General features: G+C 52.4%; 1 protein-coding gene across 4 annotated transcripts in view; it reads right to left on the bottom strand.

Moving 5' to 3' along the window:
- The window catches only part of EXOC6B (exocyst complex component 6B), a 376,533-nt gene that overhangs the window by 115,181 nt on the left and 241,126 nt on the right, over window positions 1-20,226 (bottom strand). For all 4 annotated transcript variants that reach the window (XM_038134227.1, XM_038134228.1, XM_038134230.1 and 1 more), the window contains 7 exons: window positions 10,134-10,217; window positions 9,969-10,015; window positions 7,560-7,680; window positions 5,111-5,182; window positions 4,687-4,784; window positions 3,854-3,959; window positions 2,878-2,987 (listed from right to left, as the gene is read on the bottom strand). In XM_038134227.1, the coding sequence (XP_037990155.1) occupies window positions 2,878-2,987; window positions 3,854-3,959; window positions 4,687-4,784; window positions 5,111-5,182; window positions 7,560-7,680; window positions 9,969-10,015; window positions 10,134-10,217 (638 nt within the window). The remainder of the gene's footprint in view (window positions 1-2,877; window positions 2,988-3,853; window positions 3,960-4,686; window positions 4,785-5,110; window positions 5,183-7,559; window positions 7,681-9,968; window positions 10,016-10,133; window positions 10,218-20,226) is intronic.

The following is a 20,226-nucleotide window of genomic DNA, read 5'->3' as shown; positions in this document are numbered from 1 at the left end:
CTGACAGCAGCGGGAATTGCCTCCTGCAGTGAGGGGCAGGAGAGGGAATTCCCAACGGGAAGGCTGGGAAGTAACTCTGATCCTCCCGGTAAATCGAGCCCCTGACCTTTGGCTCCTTGTCCTGCTCCACCTGACAGAGGGGCCACGTCACAAAGCTGGGATTGACGTGGGAAACAAAAGCCAACCTTGAAGTTATCCCAGGAGAAAGGTGGGGGATGTTGGGATGCTGCAAGCTAGGGGTGGGAATGGGTCGGATGGGATCCTGGCAAGGAATTCCTGGCTGGGAGGGCGGGGAGGCTCTGGAGTGGAATTCCCAGATTTGCTGTGGCTGTCCCTGGATCCCTGGAGTGTCCAAGGCCAGGCTGGATGGGGTTTGGAGCAGCCTGGGATAGTGGAAGGTGTCCCTGCACTTTGTATCCCGAGTTCTTCCAGGATTGGGGTTTTGTTTGCAAAAAAAGCCAACCCAAAGCCAAGCCTTGGTGGATTGGAGCTGATCGTCCTCCCACCCACTGTCTTCCAGAAGTACTCCCTACTTTCCAGTGGGAAACTCCACTGGGAAAAGCAAGGGGGTACCTTTAAAGACAACCTGATGAACTCAACTGGAAAAAGGCGAAAGTGCCGAGGAGATAAAGGAAGTTTTCCTGCTCTAATCCAATGAATAGTGCCAATACTAAAAATCACAAACCCTACAAACCCACCCGGAGCTCCAAACTTTCCTCAAGCGAAACAACTCCCACATCAAGGAGAACCCTCCCATCCAACAAACACAAGGAGCTGCTTTAACAAAATAATTGGGGGGGGGAAAAAAACCCCATAAAATGGGAGCTCCGCTTTCCGCCACGGGCCGCGTCGCGCAGGAAAAGGCCTGAAGGGAACTGTCTGGGATAATGACAGCTCCTGTCCCGGATCCCGTGGCAGCTGCGGTGACCTCCAGGCCCCCGTGACTGACGGGCTGACCCCCGGCACTCCGGGGTGCTCCGTAAATGACAAGGCCAGGGGAAGAAAGAAAGGGAAGAGAAAAGGGAACTCGCTGCCGGCTTTGTAGCCAAGCTTCCTAATAAAACCTAATTCAAGCTGTCAGGGTGAAATGAAGAAAGTGTCAACAGGGGTTTGCAGAGAAATATTCCAAATGTTTGGCTCCGAGAGCTGCAGCGGGGCTCCCCTCCCCCCACCCCGCTGCTCCGAGAGGGCTGGAAAATCCAATGTGGAAAGGAATTTTAATAACGGGTCGGGAGGGAGCCCCGGGAGGGACCCACGGGGACACCTCTGCTCCCTGCCCTGCCAAGAGCCAACCACCCCGGCCACGGCAAGGGCTGGGCAGCAGCAGCCACGGGGAATGGGCTCTGGAGGGGGACAGGGGACACAGTGACCCCGGGACACGGTGACCCCGGGTGGCTCCCCTGGGAGCCACCAGCAGAGAGGAGAAGCTGCCACCACTGCCAGGCTGAGGTGGAACACGGGGGAGAAACCCCTGAGCCCCCAAAGCAACCTGCAAAGAAAAGGACTCTCCAGATTGGCATTCCTGGCTCCAGGGAGAGCAGGGAAATCCAGGGAGAGCACCAGAATGGCCACCGAGTTCCCAGAGCTGCCCCAGCTCCACAGCAGCCACAGGGCATGGGATGGGATGGAAGGGATTCCCTAAATCCCATTTGGATCCAACTCCAGGGACACCTCCCACTGTCCCAGGTGGATCCAACCTGGCCTGGGGCACTGCCAGGGATCCAGGGATTCTCTGGGAATTCCAGCCCAGCCCCTGCCCACCCTCCCAGCCAGCAATTCCTTGCCAAGATCCCAGCCCAATCTCCCCTTTCCCAGTGGCAGCCATTCCCTGCCTCCTGTCCCTCTGTCCCTTGTCCCCAGTCCCTCTGCAGCTCTCCTGGAGCCCCTGCAGGGACTCTGAGCATTCCCTGGATTTTTCCCTTCTCCAGGGGAGCATTCCCAGCTCTCCAGCCTGGCTCCAGAGCAGAGGGGCTCCAGCCCTGCAGCAGCTCCGGGGCCTCCTCTGGGCTCTCTCCAGCAGCTCCAGTGTCAGGTCATGGCCAGGATATGAAGCTCCCAAGGAGGTGGAACTCCCCCCACCCCAATTCCAGCCTCGTGTTTGCCCAGGGAAGGGAAGGAGGATGAATCCTTCCAGCCAAACTCTTGTCCTGTGTTTCTGAGGCTCTCCCGAGCTGCGAACGCAGCTGATGCAAAGGCAAAGCCCCAGCTCGCAGCTCCTGGCAGACCCGGCTGGTTTTCAGTCTCACACACGTACACATGGGTGAAACGAGCATCAAAGCACCCTGGGATGGAGCAGGGAGGGTAAACACATGGAATATTTTGCAGGCTTTTAAAAAAAAAAAAAAAAAAAAAATCACATTATTTGTATATAAACTCCCCGAAGAAACAAGAACAACAAAAGCACGAAACCAGCAGCTGAAACTCGTTCCTGACCAAAAATCCAACCCTCAGAGCCTTCCTGACAACACTTTCATGGAACCACGGGATTCCCATTCCTTGGGGAGCAGCGGGGGGGATCAGAGATGTTCCAGCAGGCCCTGGTGACGAGCGGCCACCACAGCCTCTCTCCAGACACCATTTATTTCTTAAATGGATGATGCAGAAACATCTCGGAGCAAACAGCCCCAGCTGGGATTGTCCTGGGAGTGTGGAATGGCCTGGAAGTGTCACGGGCCAGGCTGGAGGAGGCTTGGAGCACCGTGGAAGGTTTGGAGATGATCCCCAAAGTTCCTCCCAGCCCAAACCATCCTGCAGGAGAAGACGTGGCCAGCCATAATCCCACTGCTCCAGAGCCACTTCCAGCCTGGACAGGCTCCATCCAGAGGGAGAGGATCCATATTTTAGTTCAGCTGAGCTCTCCCAGGGCACGTTCCCCACCTGAGGTGCAGGTCCTCGGAGAACTTGAGGCAGGCGTAGATGAACTCCTTGATCTGGCTGTAAACCTTGGGCACGAACTCCGAGAAGGGGAACTTCTTTGGGAAGGGTTGCTGGAAAACAGGGGGAGAACTCCAGGAGGGAGGGCTCTGGCAGGCAGGCAAAGCGATTCTGGGATTTATCCTGGATTTTATCAACACTTCAGCCACGGGGGAGGGCAGATCATCACAAATGGCACCTGCAGCAGGGGGGCTTTGGGGACATTCCCTCATTCCCTCTCCCAATCCCCTTCCCTCCTTGGGAACAACCAAAATCCCTCCCCCACCACGCACGAGGTGTTTTCCTGCTCGCCTCCCCCTGGTGCTGCCCAACAACCCCAAAAACCAGGAGCAAACAGATTTTCCAACACCAATTTTCCCTGTTTTTACCCCCGGCACTCAGAGCTGGGAGGTGCAGGGAGCAGCCGAAGCCCAGGACTGAATTTTGGGGCAGAGCACAGAAATCTGAACGCCTGACTGGGATCACCAGGGTTGGACTCGCTGCCTGCCAGGTGTGGAGAACAAGGCCAGGCAGGATTTGGGGGACATCTGGACACACTTTGGTTTTCCAAGCACACGCTCGTGCAAAGGCCAAGAACCGCCACCTTTTTGGGCTCTTTTTCTCTAAATATGAGACTAAAACCAATAAAGGTCAATCCCGGGGTCCATAAAATGCCAGAGGAAGTGGATATTTCCGCCTGGGTGACAGAACACTCTGATAGGAACACAAATCCCACTTCCCTCACCCACACCAGCAGAAATGCACCCCACGGGAGGAATATCTGCTCTTTCCCATTGCATTCCTTCCTCTCTTCTTGCTAATTTGGATTGGGGGGTTGATTTGGGTGGGTTTTTTTTATCCTTTCAATGCCCACAAAGGCTGTGAGGTTCTCCTGCCCCAGCAGCCAGGCCAAGCCCATCCTCCCCATTCCAGGATTTACCTTCTCAAGTTCAGCATCCTGGAATGGGAACTGTCCAACGATTTTCCTATAAACCTCTTCACTTGACACCGGGATGGGGCTGTAGTTATCCGAGTCGAGGATATTTCTGGGAAGAGTTAGGGAGACAACCGTGAGGGGAAAGTTTTCCTGCTGGGCCAGGAGATTCCCAGAGGCTGGTGCCAGGCTAAGGTGTGATCCCAAATTCCTGCAGCAGCAGCCAGGGATGTCCCAAAGCAGCCACAGGGCAGTGATAGAGTGAGGGCACAGAACCATGGATGGTTTGGGTGGCAAGAAACCCTAAATGCCACCCAGTGTCACCCTGTCATGGACAGGGACACCTCCCGCTGTCCCAGGTGGATCCAGCCTGGCCTTGGGCACTGCCAGGGATCCAGGAATTCTCTGGGAATTCCAGCCCAGCCCCTGCCCACCCTCCCAGCCAGCAATTCCTTGCCAAGATCCCAGCCCAATCTCCCCTTTCCCAGTGGCAGCCGTTCCCTGCCTCCTGTCCCTCTGTCCCTTGTCCCCAGTCCCTCTGCAGCTCTCCTGGAGCCCCTGCAGGCCCTGCCAGGGGCTCTGAGCTCTGCCTGGAGCCTTCCCTTCTCCAGAGGAGCATTCCCAGCTCTCCAGCCTGGCTCCAGCCCTGCAGCAGCTCCGGGATCTCCTCTGGATTTATTCCAGCAGCTCCATGGTGGGGGTGGCCCTGGACGGGCTTGAAGGTCCCATCCCACCCAACCCATTCCATGGCTCTACAATGAATCCCTCAAAAACCTCCACCCAGGGGCCAGAGCCCCTCCGTGAGGGGTGTCCCAGGAGGTTCTCTTGGAGCCTCTCACCTGAAGACCCCAGCCCATTTCTTCAGCAGGGTCTCGCTGTACTGGTCCTGGATCTCCAGCAGCATGTCGAAGAGCTGGTTCACGGGGAAGCCGTAGCCCTGCAGAGCAGCAGGAAGGGAATGAAGCCACCACCAGGCAGCTGGGGGATCGTTTTCTGTATTTAACAGGGGCAAATCCTCCTCTAGCCCCACCCCTGGTGCAGCTGGACGGGTTCAGGGGGTGATTGACCAAGGGGGCAGCACCCAGAGCTGTCCCAGGCCCAAGGGCTGGCTGGGGTGGCCAAGCTTGGTCCTTGCACAGCCCAAACCAGGCTGTCCCTGAGGTGATCCACGCCCAGAAATGCCAAGAGAGGAGCTTGGCCAGCCCAGCTCAGGCCCCAAAGCACTGCTGGACATCTGGGAGCACCAGGAGAGGCCCCACGTACCTGGAGCGTGTCGGCGAAGAGCACGATGAGGTTCTTCAGGTCCAACACCAGGCTGGGGTCAGAGCAGTAGGACTGGGGAGGAGGGCAGAGAGGAAAACACGGCTGTGACTGCGTGGCACAGCCCAAACCCTGCCCCGAGCCCCTAAGAACTGCCCAGGCCCGGGAGCAGCAGCTTCACCCCCCAGCCCACGGAGGACGCGCGGGGCAGGGCTGGGCAGGGTGTGCGGCTCTGCTCGGGGCTGGAGAAGGCTCTGGGCTGCCCCAGAGGTACCTGAGGTGTGTCCAAAACTGCCCAGGAGCCGCTGGGCAGCGAGAGGAGATGGCTCCCACCGTCACCGTGGGACGGGGTGACATTTAATATTCACCTCTCATCTCATTCGCCTCTCATTTAATATTTACCGTGTTGTGTCTGACGGTAATGAAGCATCTCAGCCTGGCATGGGCTGAGGGAAAACGCGCTGGATTCCAGCTCCAGCACGGGGATTTATCCCGCTCCAAACCCCCCAGACGCAGCTCGGCGTCCCCAGAGCCACCCCAGTCTCCCCTGAGCTTCCCAAGAGCAGCCAAAAATCCCTCCCCGTGCTGAAAAATGTGAGGTTTGAGACAGAGGCTGCCCAAATATAGAGTCAGTGATCCCAGGCTGGAAAGGGAGAGGGATTTAAGGCTCGCTGGAAACTCCGGGGGGAACGGCTCCATTAATCAGCTGGAAGGACCGGGAGACACACGTTTTCCATCTCCCTGTCCAAAAAGGAGAGGCAGGAAGAAAGATAATGCCCTGAAGCATCACAAGTGATTAAAGATGTCCCTGTCTGCGGCGAGGAGGAAAATCCAGGGATAAATCTGTCTGCCTTGGGAGGACTGAAACAGCCTCAGCAAGGTGAGACCCTCCCTCGGCTCCCAGTTTGGGATGCAGGGCACTGGTTGAACTGGGAGTGCCCCGGGCAAATAAACGGTGGCGGCCACGAGGTTGGGAAATCACGGAACGTTTTGGGATTGCTGAAAAAGCCTCCCCTGGCAGCCACTCCGTGCGCTCCTTTTGGCACCGCTTGAAACAACCTGCGTGGCAACAAAGCTGGGAACAGCAAAAAAAAAACCCCCGTGGCTGGGCCTGGCTCAGCCTCCTGCTTCCAGCCCGGAGAAAATCCCACTTGAAACGAAAACAAACACAGGTTTGCAGCTCGGGGGGTTGGTGTTTATCCCCCCTGGGAGCACAGGAGCTCGGGGGGAAGGAGGAGACTTTGCAGTCACCTGGATGGGGATGGAGAGCACCAGGAACCTTCTGGGGTCCCTCATCCCACAGAGATCAGGGTCATCACAGAGATCCGTGTCCATCTCTTCCCATGTTTCCGCCCAAGGTGCTCCTGGCTCTCTCCTGGGGTTCTGTCTCTCTGGATTTGGTTTTTCAGCCCATTTTTAGCCCATTTCCAGCCCATTTTTAGCCCATTTTAACCCATTTTTAGCCCATTTCCAGCCATGAAATTTAAGGGATCAAGATGATCCCTAAGGTCCCTTCCAATCCAAACCACTCTGGGATTCTCTGACCCTGTGTGCCAAAACGATGCTTTAGCCCCCAGGTTTTTGGGAAAAATCAACTTTGCAGTCACCTGATGGGGATGGAGAGCACCAGGAACCTTCTGGGGTCCCTCATCCCCCAGAGATCCAGGTGCAGGGAAGAGCCATGGAATGGTGTGGGGAGGAAAGGACCTTCAATCCCATCTGGTTCCACCTCCTTCCACTGCACAGGGATGCTCCAAAACTGGTGTTTGAGATCTTCTCTTCCCATATTTCCATCCAAGGTGCTCCTGGCTCTCTCCTGGGCTTCCTGTCTCTCTGGATTTGGTTTCTCAGCCCCTTTTTAGCCCATTTTCAGCCCATTTTTCAGCCCATTTTTAGCCCATTTCCAGCCCATTTTTAGCCAATTTCCAGCCCATTTCTCAGCCTATTTTTAGCCTATTTTAACCCATTTTTAGCCCATTTCCAGCCCATTTTTAGCCAATTTTTAGCCCACTCCAGCCCATTTCTCAGCCCATTTCCAGCACATTTTTCAGCCACGAAATGTAAGGGATCAAGATGATTTCCAACGTCCCTTCCAACCCAAAGCACTCTGGGATTCTCTGGTTCCGTATCAAACACGGCGTGCCAAAAAGATGCTTTTCACCCCCGTTTTTTTGGGCCAAATCAACTCCCTCTGCTGGTGCTCCTCAAAAATTGTGGATTAAACAACGACGAAAACATAAAACCAGTGTTTTGCTCTCCAAAATATCGAGTTGGGTAGGGAAAGAGGCTAAAAAAACCCAGAGGAAGAGAATTATCTGCGCGTCCGTGCCGCTCTTTCAAACACTCGGTGGAAAAGAGGGAAAACAAAGAATCCTGAGGGGGAAAAGAGGCAGAATTGCAGCATGTCAGGGACAGTCAAGCAACAGCTGAGCTCTGCCGGGCTTTTACTCACAGAGTGGGTCCTCAGGGCCGCGATGGTTTTGGACAGGGCCATCTCCCACAGCTCATCAATATATGCCCGGTTGACCAGGCCCTGGGTGGTGTGCAGGATGTGATCCTCCACCACAAAAAACCTGAAATGCAGGGGGAAAAAAACCATCAAAACTTCACATCTGAGGGGTCAAAATGCGTTCCCGACCCCCTTCGGGCGAGGCGGGAGCATCCGCGGGCTCTGGGTTTGGGGGATGTGTCAAATCCAGGCGGCTCCAAGCATTTTATTCCTCAATTTTGAATTTCACCGGGTTGGAGGAGGGGGTTCAAACCCTCCCCGTGCCACTCTGTGTGTACACAAAGGCAGAATTCCCCCTCCACGAGTTCTCCACCTCGTTATTCCCACAAGAACCACGGGTTAAACTCTGCTCCAGCCAGCAGCAATCCCATCACAACTGGGGAAAATGCTCTGACTGCAGGGAAAAATGCTCTGACTGCAGGGAAAAATGCTTTAAGTACAGGGAAAAACACTTTATCTGCAGGGGAAAATGATTTAAGCACAGGGAAAACTGCTTTATCTGCAGGGAAAAATGCTTCATCTGCAGGGAAAAACACTCTATCTGCATGGAAAAATGCTTTAAGCACAGGGAAAAACACTTTATCTGCAGGGAAAACTGCTTTATCTGCAGGGAAAAACACTTTATCTGCAGGGAAAACTGCTTTATCTGTATGGAAAACTGCTTTAAGTACAGGGAAAAACACTTTATCTGCAGGGGAAAATGATTTAAGCACAGGGAAAACTGCTTTATCTGCAGGGAAAAATGCTTCATCTGCAGGGAAAAACACTCTATCTGCATGGAAAAATGCTTTAAGCACAGGGAAAAACACTTTATCTGCAGGGAAAACTGCTTTATCTGCAGGGAAAACTGCTTTATCTGCAGGGAAAAACACTTTATCTGCAGGGAAAACTGCTTTATCTGCATGGAAAACTGCTTTAAGTACAGGGAAAAACACTTTATCTGCAGGGAAAAATTATTTAAGCACAGGGAAAACTGTTTTATCTGCAGGGAAAAATGCTTTATCTGCAGGGGAAAATGCTTTATCTGCAGGGAAAACTGCTTTATCTGCAGGGAAAATGTTTTAAGTACAGGGAAAAATGCTGGAACTCCAGGGAAAATCCTCTCTCCCACCATGTGCTCCCAGATTTCCAATCAATTTGCTCCAATCTCCAAGTTATCAACTCTGCTGCTCCAAAAAAAAAAAAAAGTGTTTTCCAGGGAATGAGGGTGAGAATGGGCGCTTGAAACGGTGACACACGAATTTCCAGGTGTTTTTTCCCAAGGAAATCCAGCCCAGGAGCAGGGAGCTGCACGAGGGGAGCAGCACACGTGGGATTTGTGGTGGCCGTAATCAGGTACTGAAATTATTCTCATTATTGGCTGAAGAAAGAACAAATCCAATCCACTTTTTATGGATCAGCAGCCTTTGGAATTCTGCTCCCGGAGCTCAGTTTTGGGAGATTTTTGTTCAAATTCGAGGGTGGCACAAAAGCAGCTCTGGGGAAAGGAGAATCACCTCCTTCAGCAGAAAAATAATTAAAGAATAATTATTCAGTATCCCAGAGTCATTAGGGAGAGGGCCCATTCGTGTCATGAGTGGGGCAAGAGGATGAACATTATCCACAGGGATCATTCATCCTGAAATTCCCAGAAATTCATAAAAATTCGCAGAAAATCATAGAAATTCCCAGAAATTCATAGAAATTCCCAGAAATTCACAGAAAATCCCAGAAATTCACAGAAATTCACAGAAATGCATAGAAATTCCTAGAAATTTACAGAAAATCCCAGAAATTCACAGAAAATCCCAGAAATTCAAAGAAATTCCCAGAAAGTCCCAGAAAATCCCAGAAATTCATAGAAATTCCCAGAAATTCCAAGAAATTCCAAGAAATTCCCAGAAATTCATAGAAATTCCTAGAAATTCCCAGAAATTCCAAGAAATTCACAGAAAATCCCAGAAATTCCAAGAAATTCCCAGAAAGTCCCAGAAAATCCCAGAAAATCCCAGAAATTCCAAGAAATTCCCAGAAAATCCCAGAAAATCCCAGAAATTCCAAGAAATTCCCAGAAATTCCCAGAAATTCATAGAAAATCCCAGAAATTCACAGAAATTCCAAGAAATTCCCAGAAATTCCCAGACTGCTACAAGAGCTGGCAGGTCCCTCCCCGCTCCCCCAGTGACACAGCAAAGCGGATAAAATTCGCTTTACAACACTTAAAAAGCACAAACCACCTCTTTTTTTGGTCCTGCTTTGGTCTCGAGGACCACCTAAAATACCAACATTCCCTCCTCTCCCGGGTTTTTTTGGGCTCCTCGGCAGCCCAGGACACCCATTTTTAGCAGGGCCGTGTATAAAAGGAACACCTACCCTACAATTTGATTGAAATACTTCCTGTAGCCATCTAGAGTTTCGTGCTGCAACAAAGAGAGAGGGAGCAGAGGTTAAAGGCCAGGTGGCCGAGGGCAAGGGGGGATTTTAGGGATGAGCCAGGGGCAGCCGGAGCCCAGGGATGACGTTCCGGGACAGACTGACCATGTTGGAGGGAGGCTGCAGCACCAGCCGCGCTTGTTTTCTCCTCTGCTTCCTGTAGTAGCTCTCAAAGGTCTCCCGGGCACCCTGGAAAACAGGAAAAAAGGTCATTGCAGCCCTCAGGATGTGCAGGAAGAGGTCACTTGGAATGTAAATCATGGAATCGCTGAGGTTGGAAAAGCCCTCTGAGATCTGTGAGTCCAACCGTCCCCAGAACTGCCCCTGTCCCCAAGGGCCACATCCACAGGGCTCTGAAATCCCCCAGAATGGGGACTCCACACCTCCCTGGGCAATCCCAATTCCTGAGCACCCTTTCCATGTAGGAATATTCCAAATAACCCACCCTGAGGCCGTTCCCTCTGCTCCTGTCCCTGTCCCCTGCAGCAGAGCCCGACCCCCCCGGCTGTGCCCTCCTGGCAGGAGCTGTGCAGAGCCACAAGGGCCCCCTGAGCCTCCTTTGCTCCAGGCTGAGCCCCTTCCCAGCTCCCTCGGGAACTCTGCAGCCCCTTCCCAGCTCCCTCGGGAACTCTGCAGCCCCTTCCCAGCTCCCTCGGGAACTCTCCATCCCTTCCCAGCTCCCTCGGGAACTCTGCAGCCCCTTCCCAGCTCCCTCGGGAACTCTCCATCCCTTCCCAGCTCCCTCGGGAACTCTGCAGCCCCTTCCCAGGGGGAAGTAAAGGCCAGCTCGGACAGGGCTTGGAGCACCTGGGAGAGCTGAAGATTCCCGACCCGTGGAGGGGCTTTGAAGGTCCCTCCAACCAAGCCCCCCTGGGATTCTGTGAATTCCAGACTGTGTTTGGGGTGCACAATTCAGAGTGTGTTTGGGGTGCAGAATCCCAGAGTGTGTTTGGGGTGCAGAATCCCAGAGTGTGTTTGGGGTGCACAATCCCAGAGTGTGTTTGGGGTGCAGAATTCCAGAGTGTGTTGGGGTGCAGAATCCCAGAGTGTGTTTGGGGTGCAGAATCCCAGAATGTGTTTGGGGTGCAGAATTCCAGAGTGTGTTTTGTGTACAGAATTCCAGAGTGTGTTTGGGGTGCAGAATCCCAGAATGTGTTTGGGGTGCAGAATCCCAGAGTGTATTTGGGGTGCAGAATTCCAGAGTGTGTTTGGGGTGCAGAATCCCAGGATGTGTTTTGTGTACAGAATCCCAGAGTGTGTTTGGGGTGCACAATTCCAGAGTGTGTTTGGGGTGCAGAATCCCAGGATGTGTTTGGGGTGCAGAATCCCAGAGTGTATTTGGGGTACAGAATTCCAGAGTGTGTTTGGGGTGCAGAATCCCAGAGAATGTGTGTGGGGCTCAGCACTCCTCGAGACCACTCCATAGCCCTGGGAGAAATAAACTCTGCAGCTCATTGTCCCAGCCTGCCGCGGCTCTGAGTGTCCAGAGGATTCCCATCCCCACAGCTGGCCCCTTTCCATGGCCATCGCCCCTGGGCTGGGCTCTGAACGGCCTCTCCAGGGTGGTTTTTGCTCCAAACCAGGCTCCACCTCAGCATCCCCATCCTGGAGCTCCTCAGAGCCCAAGGATGTGCTCCAACACCCCCGGGGCCATCCAGCCTGGATGTTTCATCCCTGCCCATCCTCCCTCCTCCACACCCGCCCTGTTTTCTGTCTGAAATTGGATCACAAACATCTCAGGGAAGGGACAACGTCTTGCTTTGAACTGTTGGGAGCCAAGGGAGAGGGGAAAAAAACAACAAAAAAAACAAAAAAACAAAAAACCCAACTGCGCCTCATTTAGAATTCACAAAACAAACAACATGCAACAACAAATATCACCTGAGCGAGGCACCAGCTGTCAACCTGCTCCTCTCCAGAAAATAAATTCATTAAAAGCAAAACCTGATGGTAATTTAATGATTCTCCAGCTGTTGTGGCATTACACAACCAGGCTGCCTCGGGATGCCCTCAGCTACCAGGGGCTTGTGAGGAGCCCTAGCCTGACTTGCTCCTTGTTTCCTCCCAGTGCAGCTCCAGGCTCCAGCAGGAATCAGCCCAGGGATGTGCCCAGAGCTCTCCCACCCAAACCTACCCTTCCCAAAGGTGTGAAAATCCATCCAAACAACCTTTTTAGGTTCTAAAATCCATCTAAAAATCTTGTTAAGTGCTCAAATTCAACCCCAAAGCCTTCTAAGATCCTTAAATCAATCCCTGAAACCTTCTTAGGTGTAAAAATCCATCCCCAAAACCTTCTATGATCCTAAAATCAATCCCCAAAAACATCTTAACTGCAAAAATCCATCCCCAAAACCTCCTTAGGTCCTAAAATCAATCCCCAAAACCTTCTTAGGTGCTCAAATCCATCCCCAAAACCTTCTATGATCCTAAAATCAATCCCTGAAACCTTCTTAAAGGTGTGAAAATCCATCCCCAAAACCTTCTATGATCCTAAAATCAATCCCCAAAAACATCTTAACTGCAAAAATCCATCCCCAAAACCTCCTTAGGTCCTAAAATCAATCCCCAAAACCTTCTTAGGTGCTCAAATCCATCCCCAAAACCTTCTATGATCCTAAAATCAATCCCTGAAACCTTCTTAAAGGTGTGAAAATCCATCCCCAAAACCTTCTTAGGCACAAAAATCCATCCCCAAAACCTTCTTAACTGCAAAAATCCATCCCCAAAACCTTCTATGATCCTAAAATCAATCCCTGAAACCTTCTTAAAGGTGTGAAAATCCATCCCCAAAACCTTCTTAGGTCCTAAAATCCATCCCCAAAACCTTCTTAACTGCAAAAATCCATCCCCAAAACCTTCTTAGGTCTTAAAATCCATCCCCAAAACCTTCTTAAGTCCTAAAAACCATGTAAAAATCTTTTTAGGTACTCAAATCCATCTTCAAGACCTTCTTAGGTCTTAAAATTCATCCCCCAAAACTTTCTAAGGGCCTAAAATCCATCCCCAAAGCTTTTTTAGGTGCTCAAATCCATCCCCAGAACCTCCTTGCTGCTGTGCAGGTGCACTGCAAAGGGATGCGGAGATTTTAAATGTGGATTTTTGTCCTTGAATTCTGCTTTTGGTCCCAGCTGAGTCTCTGGGGGGCTCAGGATGAGCAGCTCCCGATCCACGCTGGGCACATCCAGCCACCCTGGCAAACCCGGATCACAAATCCCAGCTCTTCCCCTGTAATCAGCTCCAGGACCAGCTTGAATCTATGAGAAATTTGATATTTTAAGAGAGATTTTAGAACCAGAAACTGTGAACCAACACTCCCCCGTCAGGTGTTCCCAACACTCCCAAAAGCTCTTTCCCTCAGGACAGGGAAGGATCCCGAGGCAGAAATCAGGGATCTACAGGTGAGACCCGGAAAGAGGAGGATTATTGCAATTTAATCAAAGCAAGAGATAAAATTAGGCGGTGCCTGAAGTTAAAAAGTGATAAATTCCATGCAGGGAGCAGCCACCTCCCTTTCAGCCCCTCTCCAAGGCCTCAGGTTGCTGATTCTCAGGATCCTGGTGCTCTCCATGTCCTCTCCACCACAGGAAAACCAAGGAAAAAGGGATTGTCCCGCTCCCACCCCACCACTGAGGGACCAACCAAAGGGATTTATTAAATTCTTCTGGGCCTTGGCTCTCCAAACCTCCACGAGCAGCAGGATGTCCCCTGATCATCTCCATGCTCATCAACCCAGCCCTGGTGGCATCACTGACACCTTGGGGTGAAGCTGCTCATAAAGCTGGAGGAAATGACTTAAATAATTGAATTTTGGGGCAAATTTAAAACCGAAGGTGTTTTCACAACCATTTCTTAAACAAATGAACGTGTGGCACCATCGGCACAGCGAGGCTGAGCCACCAGCAGCAGCACCAAGGCTGGACACTCACACCAAACGCCGCGTTCATGGCACACCATCCCCCTGAAATTAATGAGTAATTAATGAGTAATTAATTCATCTCTGGACTCACAGAAGCTGCCGTTTCCCCAGGGTTTTGTGATGGCCCCAAGGACTCATTGGAATCTCCGTCCAGAGCAGGAGGCCTCAGTCCAGTTTTTAGAGGAGATTTTGGGGGTTTCTGTTGAGACTGCACCAAATCCAGGCAGATCTGGGATTGATCCCTCATCCCCCAGCTCCAGGAGCCTGCCTGCTCATCCACACCTTCCCTCAGGAGGGGAAGGACAAGGACACCTTGTCCCGGCTGCACTTCCAGGGCCACCATGGCCGTGTCCAACCCAATTCCACAGAATTCCAGACTGGTTTGGGTGGGAAAGGATCTGAAAGATCTCATCCCACCCCATCCATGGGCAGGGACACCTCCCACCATCCCAGGTGGATCCAGCCTGGCCTGGGGCACTGCCAGGGATCCAGGGGCAGCCCCAGCTGCTCTGGGAATTCCAGCCCAGCCCCTGCCCACCCTCCCAGCCAGCAATTCCTTGCCAAGATCCCAGCCCAATCTCCCCTTTCCCAGTGGCAGCCATTCCCTGCCTCCTGTCCCTCTGTCCCTTGTCCCCAGTCCCTCTGCAGCTCTCCTGGAGCCCCTGCAGGGACTCTGAGCATTCCCTGGAATTTTCCCTTCTCCAGGGGAGCATTCCCAGCTCTCCAGCTTGGCTCCAGCCCTGCCGCAGCTCCAGGCCTCCTCTGGGCTCTCTCCAGCAGCTCCCCACCACTCCCATGGGGGATTTTCCCCACCGGCTCCTTGGGAGCCCACAGGATGGGGGAGCTCCCCAGGTCCTGGGGCTCAGGGAAGCACAGGAACCAAAATTCCCAACCCCACTCCTCAGCTCCTTCCCCACGGGGACAAACCCCAGGCCGGGTCTCCATCCCGGTTTTACCGACGGCTCTGAGGAGGGTGAAGCACCTGGAGCGGCTTCGCCACAACCTCTGAAAGTTAAATTTACTCTGGAATCTCTTCCAGAGGAAAAACGTGTTTTCCACAGGCAGGAGAAGCAGAAGTGAGCGGAGCTGGGCCGGAGATGGCACGGGAAGGCTCCACAATATCCTGACTCCCATCCTTGGCTGGATTCTCCTCAGCCTCAGAAGGTTTTGGGTGACACCTCCTCGTTCCAGCCCAGCAAAGTGAACTGCAGCAGAAGGGAAGGAGCAGCAAAAGCCTTTGAAACCATTCCCAAAAGGAAAAATCAGAGAATCCTATTCACATTTTAACAGTTTCCCTAAAATTTATGGCCCAGGGACCTGCCAGTGTGACCAAACCCATCCCCTCACGGCACTGCTCCCCGGCTTCTCTTTCCTCAGCCATTTCTGGCTGCCCCAGGAATCAGGGACTCTCTCACGAGAGGTTCCTCCAACAAAAACCTCGTCCTCCCCACAGCCCCTCTCGTGACCCTGCTGCCATTTTTCATCCTCCCAGTTCCATCCCTTTCTCCTAAGAGCATTCCTCCCTCATCTCCCCAGACATCCCCACTGCTGCCATATTACATTCTCCTCAAAATGGAAAATATTTCTTCCTCTTCGTGGCAGTTTGAGCTCAGACCACCCAGTTTCCCACGTTTGATCTGTTCAGGACTATTCATCCTCTCAGGTCTCCAGATAATCCATTATTCCTCTGAGTTCCATGCCTGAACCCTGTTTTCCTCTGGATAAAACCCCGAAAAAAGCAAAAACCCCAACGAACACATCAACCAGGCCAAGGATATTCCAGAGCCACCCATGAGATCCTGAGTTTTCTGGGCTACCCAGACGAAACTCCGGGTGGGATTTGTGTTTTAGGGCTGCTCCTCTCTCACAGTTTGAGGGAGAGAACGAGAGGAAGCGGCCTGTTGGGAAAGTTTAGGTTGGATATTTGGGAACATTCCTTCACGGAAAGGGTGGTCAAGCATTGGCAGTGCCCAGGGGGGTCTGGAGTCCCCATCCCTGTGGATGTGGCACTCGGGGACACGGTCAGAGGTGGCCTTGGAACAGCTGGATTCAGTCCTGGAGGGCTTTTCCAACCTCAGCGATTCCACGGAACGCAGCACTGGCGCTGGGCAGAGGAGCTGCTCCTTTTCCATCCAGCTTTAATTCCGGTTTCACCCAGCTCCCAACCCCTCCGAGGGAGCAGAGGAATCCAAAGGATTCCTGGCTCCCAGAGGACCCATTCCTTGTAATCACCGGTCCAGGAAAAACCCTCAATAACGCCTCATATTTGTAAAATTACCGGGCAGAACTCTCCTGCTCAAATTAGCCCCGGAGTTCACAGAGTTGGCAGGGAGAGGGGGATAATTACCAGCGGGGATGAACACCACAGAAGGGAAAACAGAGGATAATCACAAGAAAGCAAAAACAGCAGCTGAACAAACCCAAAAATGTTTCGGGATTCGGGAGCAGCGCGGAGCTGAGAGCCAAGCGAGCTGGGATTACACCAGGGAAAACGTGCTCCTGGATTTATTCTCCAGGAATGATTGAAATGCCCAGGGAAAGGGGACTTTGGGAATTCTGATGACAATGGTTTGGAGCACAATTTCTCCTCAGCCTGCAGCAGAAATGCACCTTGTGCACTTCACATATTTCCAGGGTATCCGTAAGCCAACATTCCCGTGGGATATTATTGCCTGAGCCATCCCAAACCCTTCCCATTAGGAACATCATTACTCATTCCCTAAAAATCGGTGAATCCTCAGAGCTCTTCCATTAAAATCCCATCACAACGACAGCGAGGAAGGGGATGTGCTGCAAGATCTGCTGAGAAGATTCCTCCTGGGAAAAGCCAGGTTGGGCCAGTTTGTTGTGGATCTATTGACAGCAGGGAAATCAATCCACAGAATCCATGGGCACAGCCCAAACTCACCCCAACAGCCCAGTTTCACATCCCCTGGAGGAGGATTTTGTACCCCCCACCCACAGAGCAGCTCAGTCCCATCACTGCAGCTCTGGTTTAAATAATCAGGGATGAACCCGGCTCTAATTCCGTGCTTGGAGAATCCTAAACCCAGCCCCCACCTGGATTTATCAACGTAACGCCACTAAAATCATGGAATGGTTTGGGTTGGAAGGGCCTTAAATCCCACCCAGTGCCACCCCTGCCATGGCAGGGACACCTCCCACTGTCCCGGTGTCCAACCTGGCCTGGGACAACCAGCAAAGCTGTCAATGGGGCCCACGACAAGTGGGATTGGGAATAACAGGAATTCTGGGACCTGCTCCCTCCTCATCCTCACCAAGGACCTGCAGGAGCCCTGGACAAGGTCTCTCCACTCTGCAGATGTCCCCAAATTTGGTGGAAATTGACAGACTCAAGGCACAGCCAATGCCTGGTGAGGTCTGGGCAGGCTGGAGGAACAGCCCAACACGGTGACATCCCAAGGGACAAATTCCAACCATCCCTCATGGAAAGGGAGAAACCCTGAACCCCTCACAAACTGGGCACCACTGGTTTGGGAGCTCCTCTGTGGATAAAGATGGAATTTTGGGTAGACAGGAAGTTTTTCCACACGGAGAACAATAAAAATCCCTGAGATTGGTTAGAGCAGGGTGCTGGTAACACCAAGGTGTGGGGTTTGATTCCTGGATGATTCCCTCCAGAGCTGGATCCTCGTGAGCCCCTTCCAACTCAGAACACCCCATGAGTCCACAAAGCAGCAGAAGAAATTCACAGAGCTGGATCCCAATCTCCATCCTTGGAACCCTTGCAGGCCAGGCTGGACAAATCCCTGAGAAACCCAACCCAGTCTGATCTCCCAGCTCCAGGCAGGAGGTTGGATTGGAGCCCTCCTGAGGTCCCTTCCCATCCAGGTGGCCCCATCCTGGGAGGTGGTGGCCCCATCCCTTCCCACCAGAGCTCTGGAGCCTCTGAGATCCTACAGAGCACCCATCTCCCAGCCCGGGCTCCCAGCGCCCTGACCACCAACCCTCTCCCATGTTCTGGGAGGAGGAAAGGCCAGATTTTGGGCCAAAATCCCATTTCTGGGGGGGTTTAGTCACGGCTTAGGCAATTCCAGTCTCCTTCCAACCAAAATCAGGATTTCCTTCCCCTCACACCGTGAGCAGAGCCCTGGGCTGTGTCACCCTCACCTGCCCGCGACAGCCCCAGCTCAGGGCTCCGTTTTAATCTGCCTGCAAGTGCCAAACAACACATTCATGCTAAAAACCCACTCAGTCCAGCCTGGATCCCATCCCTGCTCCCCCCTCACAACCCTGGAATTCCATGGAAATACCCCAAAGCCAACCCCAACTGCTCAACAGCTCGGCGCAGCAGCCTGGATGGGACACATCTCACCAAAAGCAGCACAGAAGCTTTAAAACCTTACAAATCACCCCTTTTTCCACCCCAAAACCAGCTGAAACAAGCAGGGTTGTTTTTTTTTTTTTAGGGTCCAGCACTTCACCAAACACCAGGAGCTTCCCACCAGTGAGGAAAGAGCTGCCAAGAAAAGCAGCTCAGAGAATCATCCTGACATGCCCCGGAGATCTGTGCAGATAAGAGAAGCCCGGTAGCCACTAATGAGGCACAAAGAGTCCGACTCCCCAGCAGATGCTCCGCTTGGAAAACGTAAATATTCCCAACAAATCTCACGGAGCGCATGGACGCGCTCGCAGGTGCTCGGCAGGGAAAGCTGGGATCAAACAGGAGGCTCCTGTTTGTTGACTGTAAACACCCCCTCGATACCGAAAACACGGAGATGAAGTGGAGCAGCAATTGCGTGGGGGGAAGAGAGAGTGGCTGGAAGAGGCCTCTGCTGCCAGCCGGGCAGGATTTGGTCTCCTCCACCCAGCCCTGACCTCGACCTGTGTCCTGGAAAAAGCAGCAGCCACCCGTTCCTTCTTTAGGCAGTAAATCCCAGGTTTCACGGGGAATTTTGCATTTCGGGTGCTTCGGGGCTTGGTTCCCTCCCGATTTAATGGGCTCGGAGTCACACACTTAAAAATAAATTCTCTGGGGCCTGGTGAAGAGGAAGGAGGCCAAGAAGCACAAGCAAAGGTGATCCCAAAGGAAAGGAGTCTCCAGAGGTCAGGAGAGGTTGTGGCTCCCCATCCCAGAAGTGTCCAAGGCCGGGTTGGACATGGACAGCCTGGGACAGTGGAAGTGGCACTGGGTGGGATTTAAGGTCCCTTTTCAGACAGATCATTCCCTGATTCCATGAAAGGACCAAGAACCAGGCAGGGCCTCAGAAAACCCCACCTGGGAGAGTCCATGGAAGACCCAGCTCTCCCTTCTCTCTCTCCCATCCTCGGCTTGGCTAAGTTCATTCAAAGCCAGCTTTGAAAGCAACAAAACTTTACAAAGAAAAGGCAAGAGGAGGAAAAGAAAAAGTTTGAAATCTGGGTCCAGCAGATTCAAGGACCTCTCCAGACCCACCGAGTCCTGGCCAGGCCTGCTCGGGACAGCAGGGAACACGTGGACAAGGAACACAGGGATAACAGGGAGCACACGGACATCAGTGTGTCAGGGAAATTGTAAAAACCCTGTTCTCCTTGGGGGGAATTGTTTGAAACCCTGTTTTCTCCAGGGGGAATTGTTTGAAACCCTGTTCTCTCCGGGGGAAATGGTTTCAAACCCCATTTTTCTGGGGGAAATTGTTTCAAACCCCATTTTTCTGGGGGAAATTGTTTCAAACCCCATTCTCTCCAGGGGGAATTGGTTCAAACCCCAGGTGGAATTGTTTCAAACCCCATTCTCTCTGAGAGGGGAATAGTTTCAAACCCCATTTTCTCTGGGGGAAATGGTTTCAAACCCCATTTTTCTGGGGGAAATGGTTTCAAACCCCATTTTTCTGGGGGAAATGGTTTCAAACCCCATTTTTCTGAGGGAAATTGTTTCAAACCCTGTTTTCTCCAGGGGGAATTGTTTCAAACCCCAGGGGGAATTGTTTCAAGCCCCATTTTCTCCAGGGGGAATTGTTTAAAACCCCAGGGGGAATTGTTTCAAGCCCCATTTTCTCCAGGGGGAATTGTTTAAAACCCCATTCTCTCTGAGGGGGGAATAGTTTCAAACCCCATTCTCTCTGGGGGGCAATGGTTTCAAACCCCATTTTCTCTGGGGGAAATGGTTTCAAACCCCATTTTTCTGGGGGGAATTGTTTCAAACCCCATTCTCTCCAGGGGGAATTGTTTCAAACCCCAGGTGGAATTGTTTCAAATCCCATTTTCTCCAGGGGGAATTGTTTGAAACCCCGTTTTCTCTGGGGGTGAATGGTTTCAAACCCCATTTTTTCTGGGGGAAAT

This window comes from Motacilla alba, chromosome 4 (assembly GCF_015832195.1).
Source record: "Motacilla alba alba isolate MOTALB_02 chromosome 4, Motacilla_alba_V1.0_pri, whole genome shotgun sequence".
Taxonomy (NCBI): Eukaryota; Metazoa; Chordata; class Aves; order Passeriformes; family Motacillidae; genus Motacilla; species Motacilla alba.
This window is presented reverse-complemented; position numbering and strand designations above follow the sequence as displayed.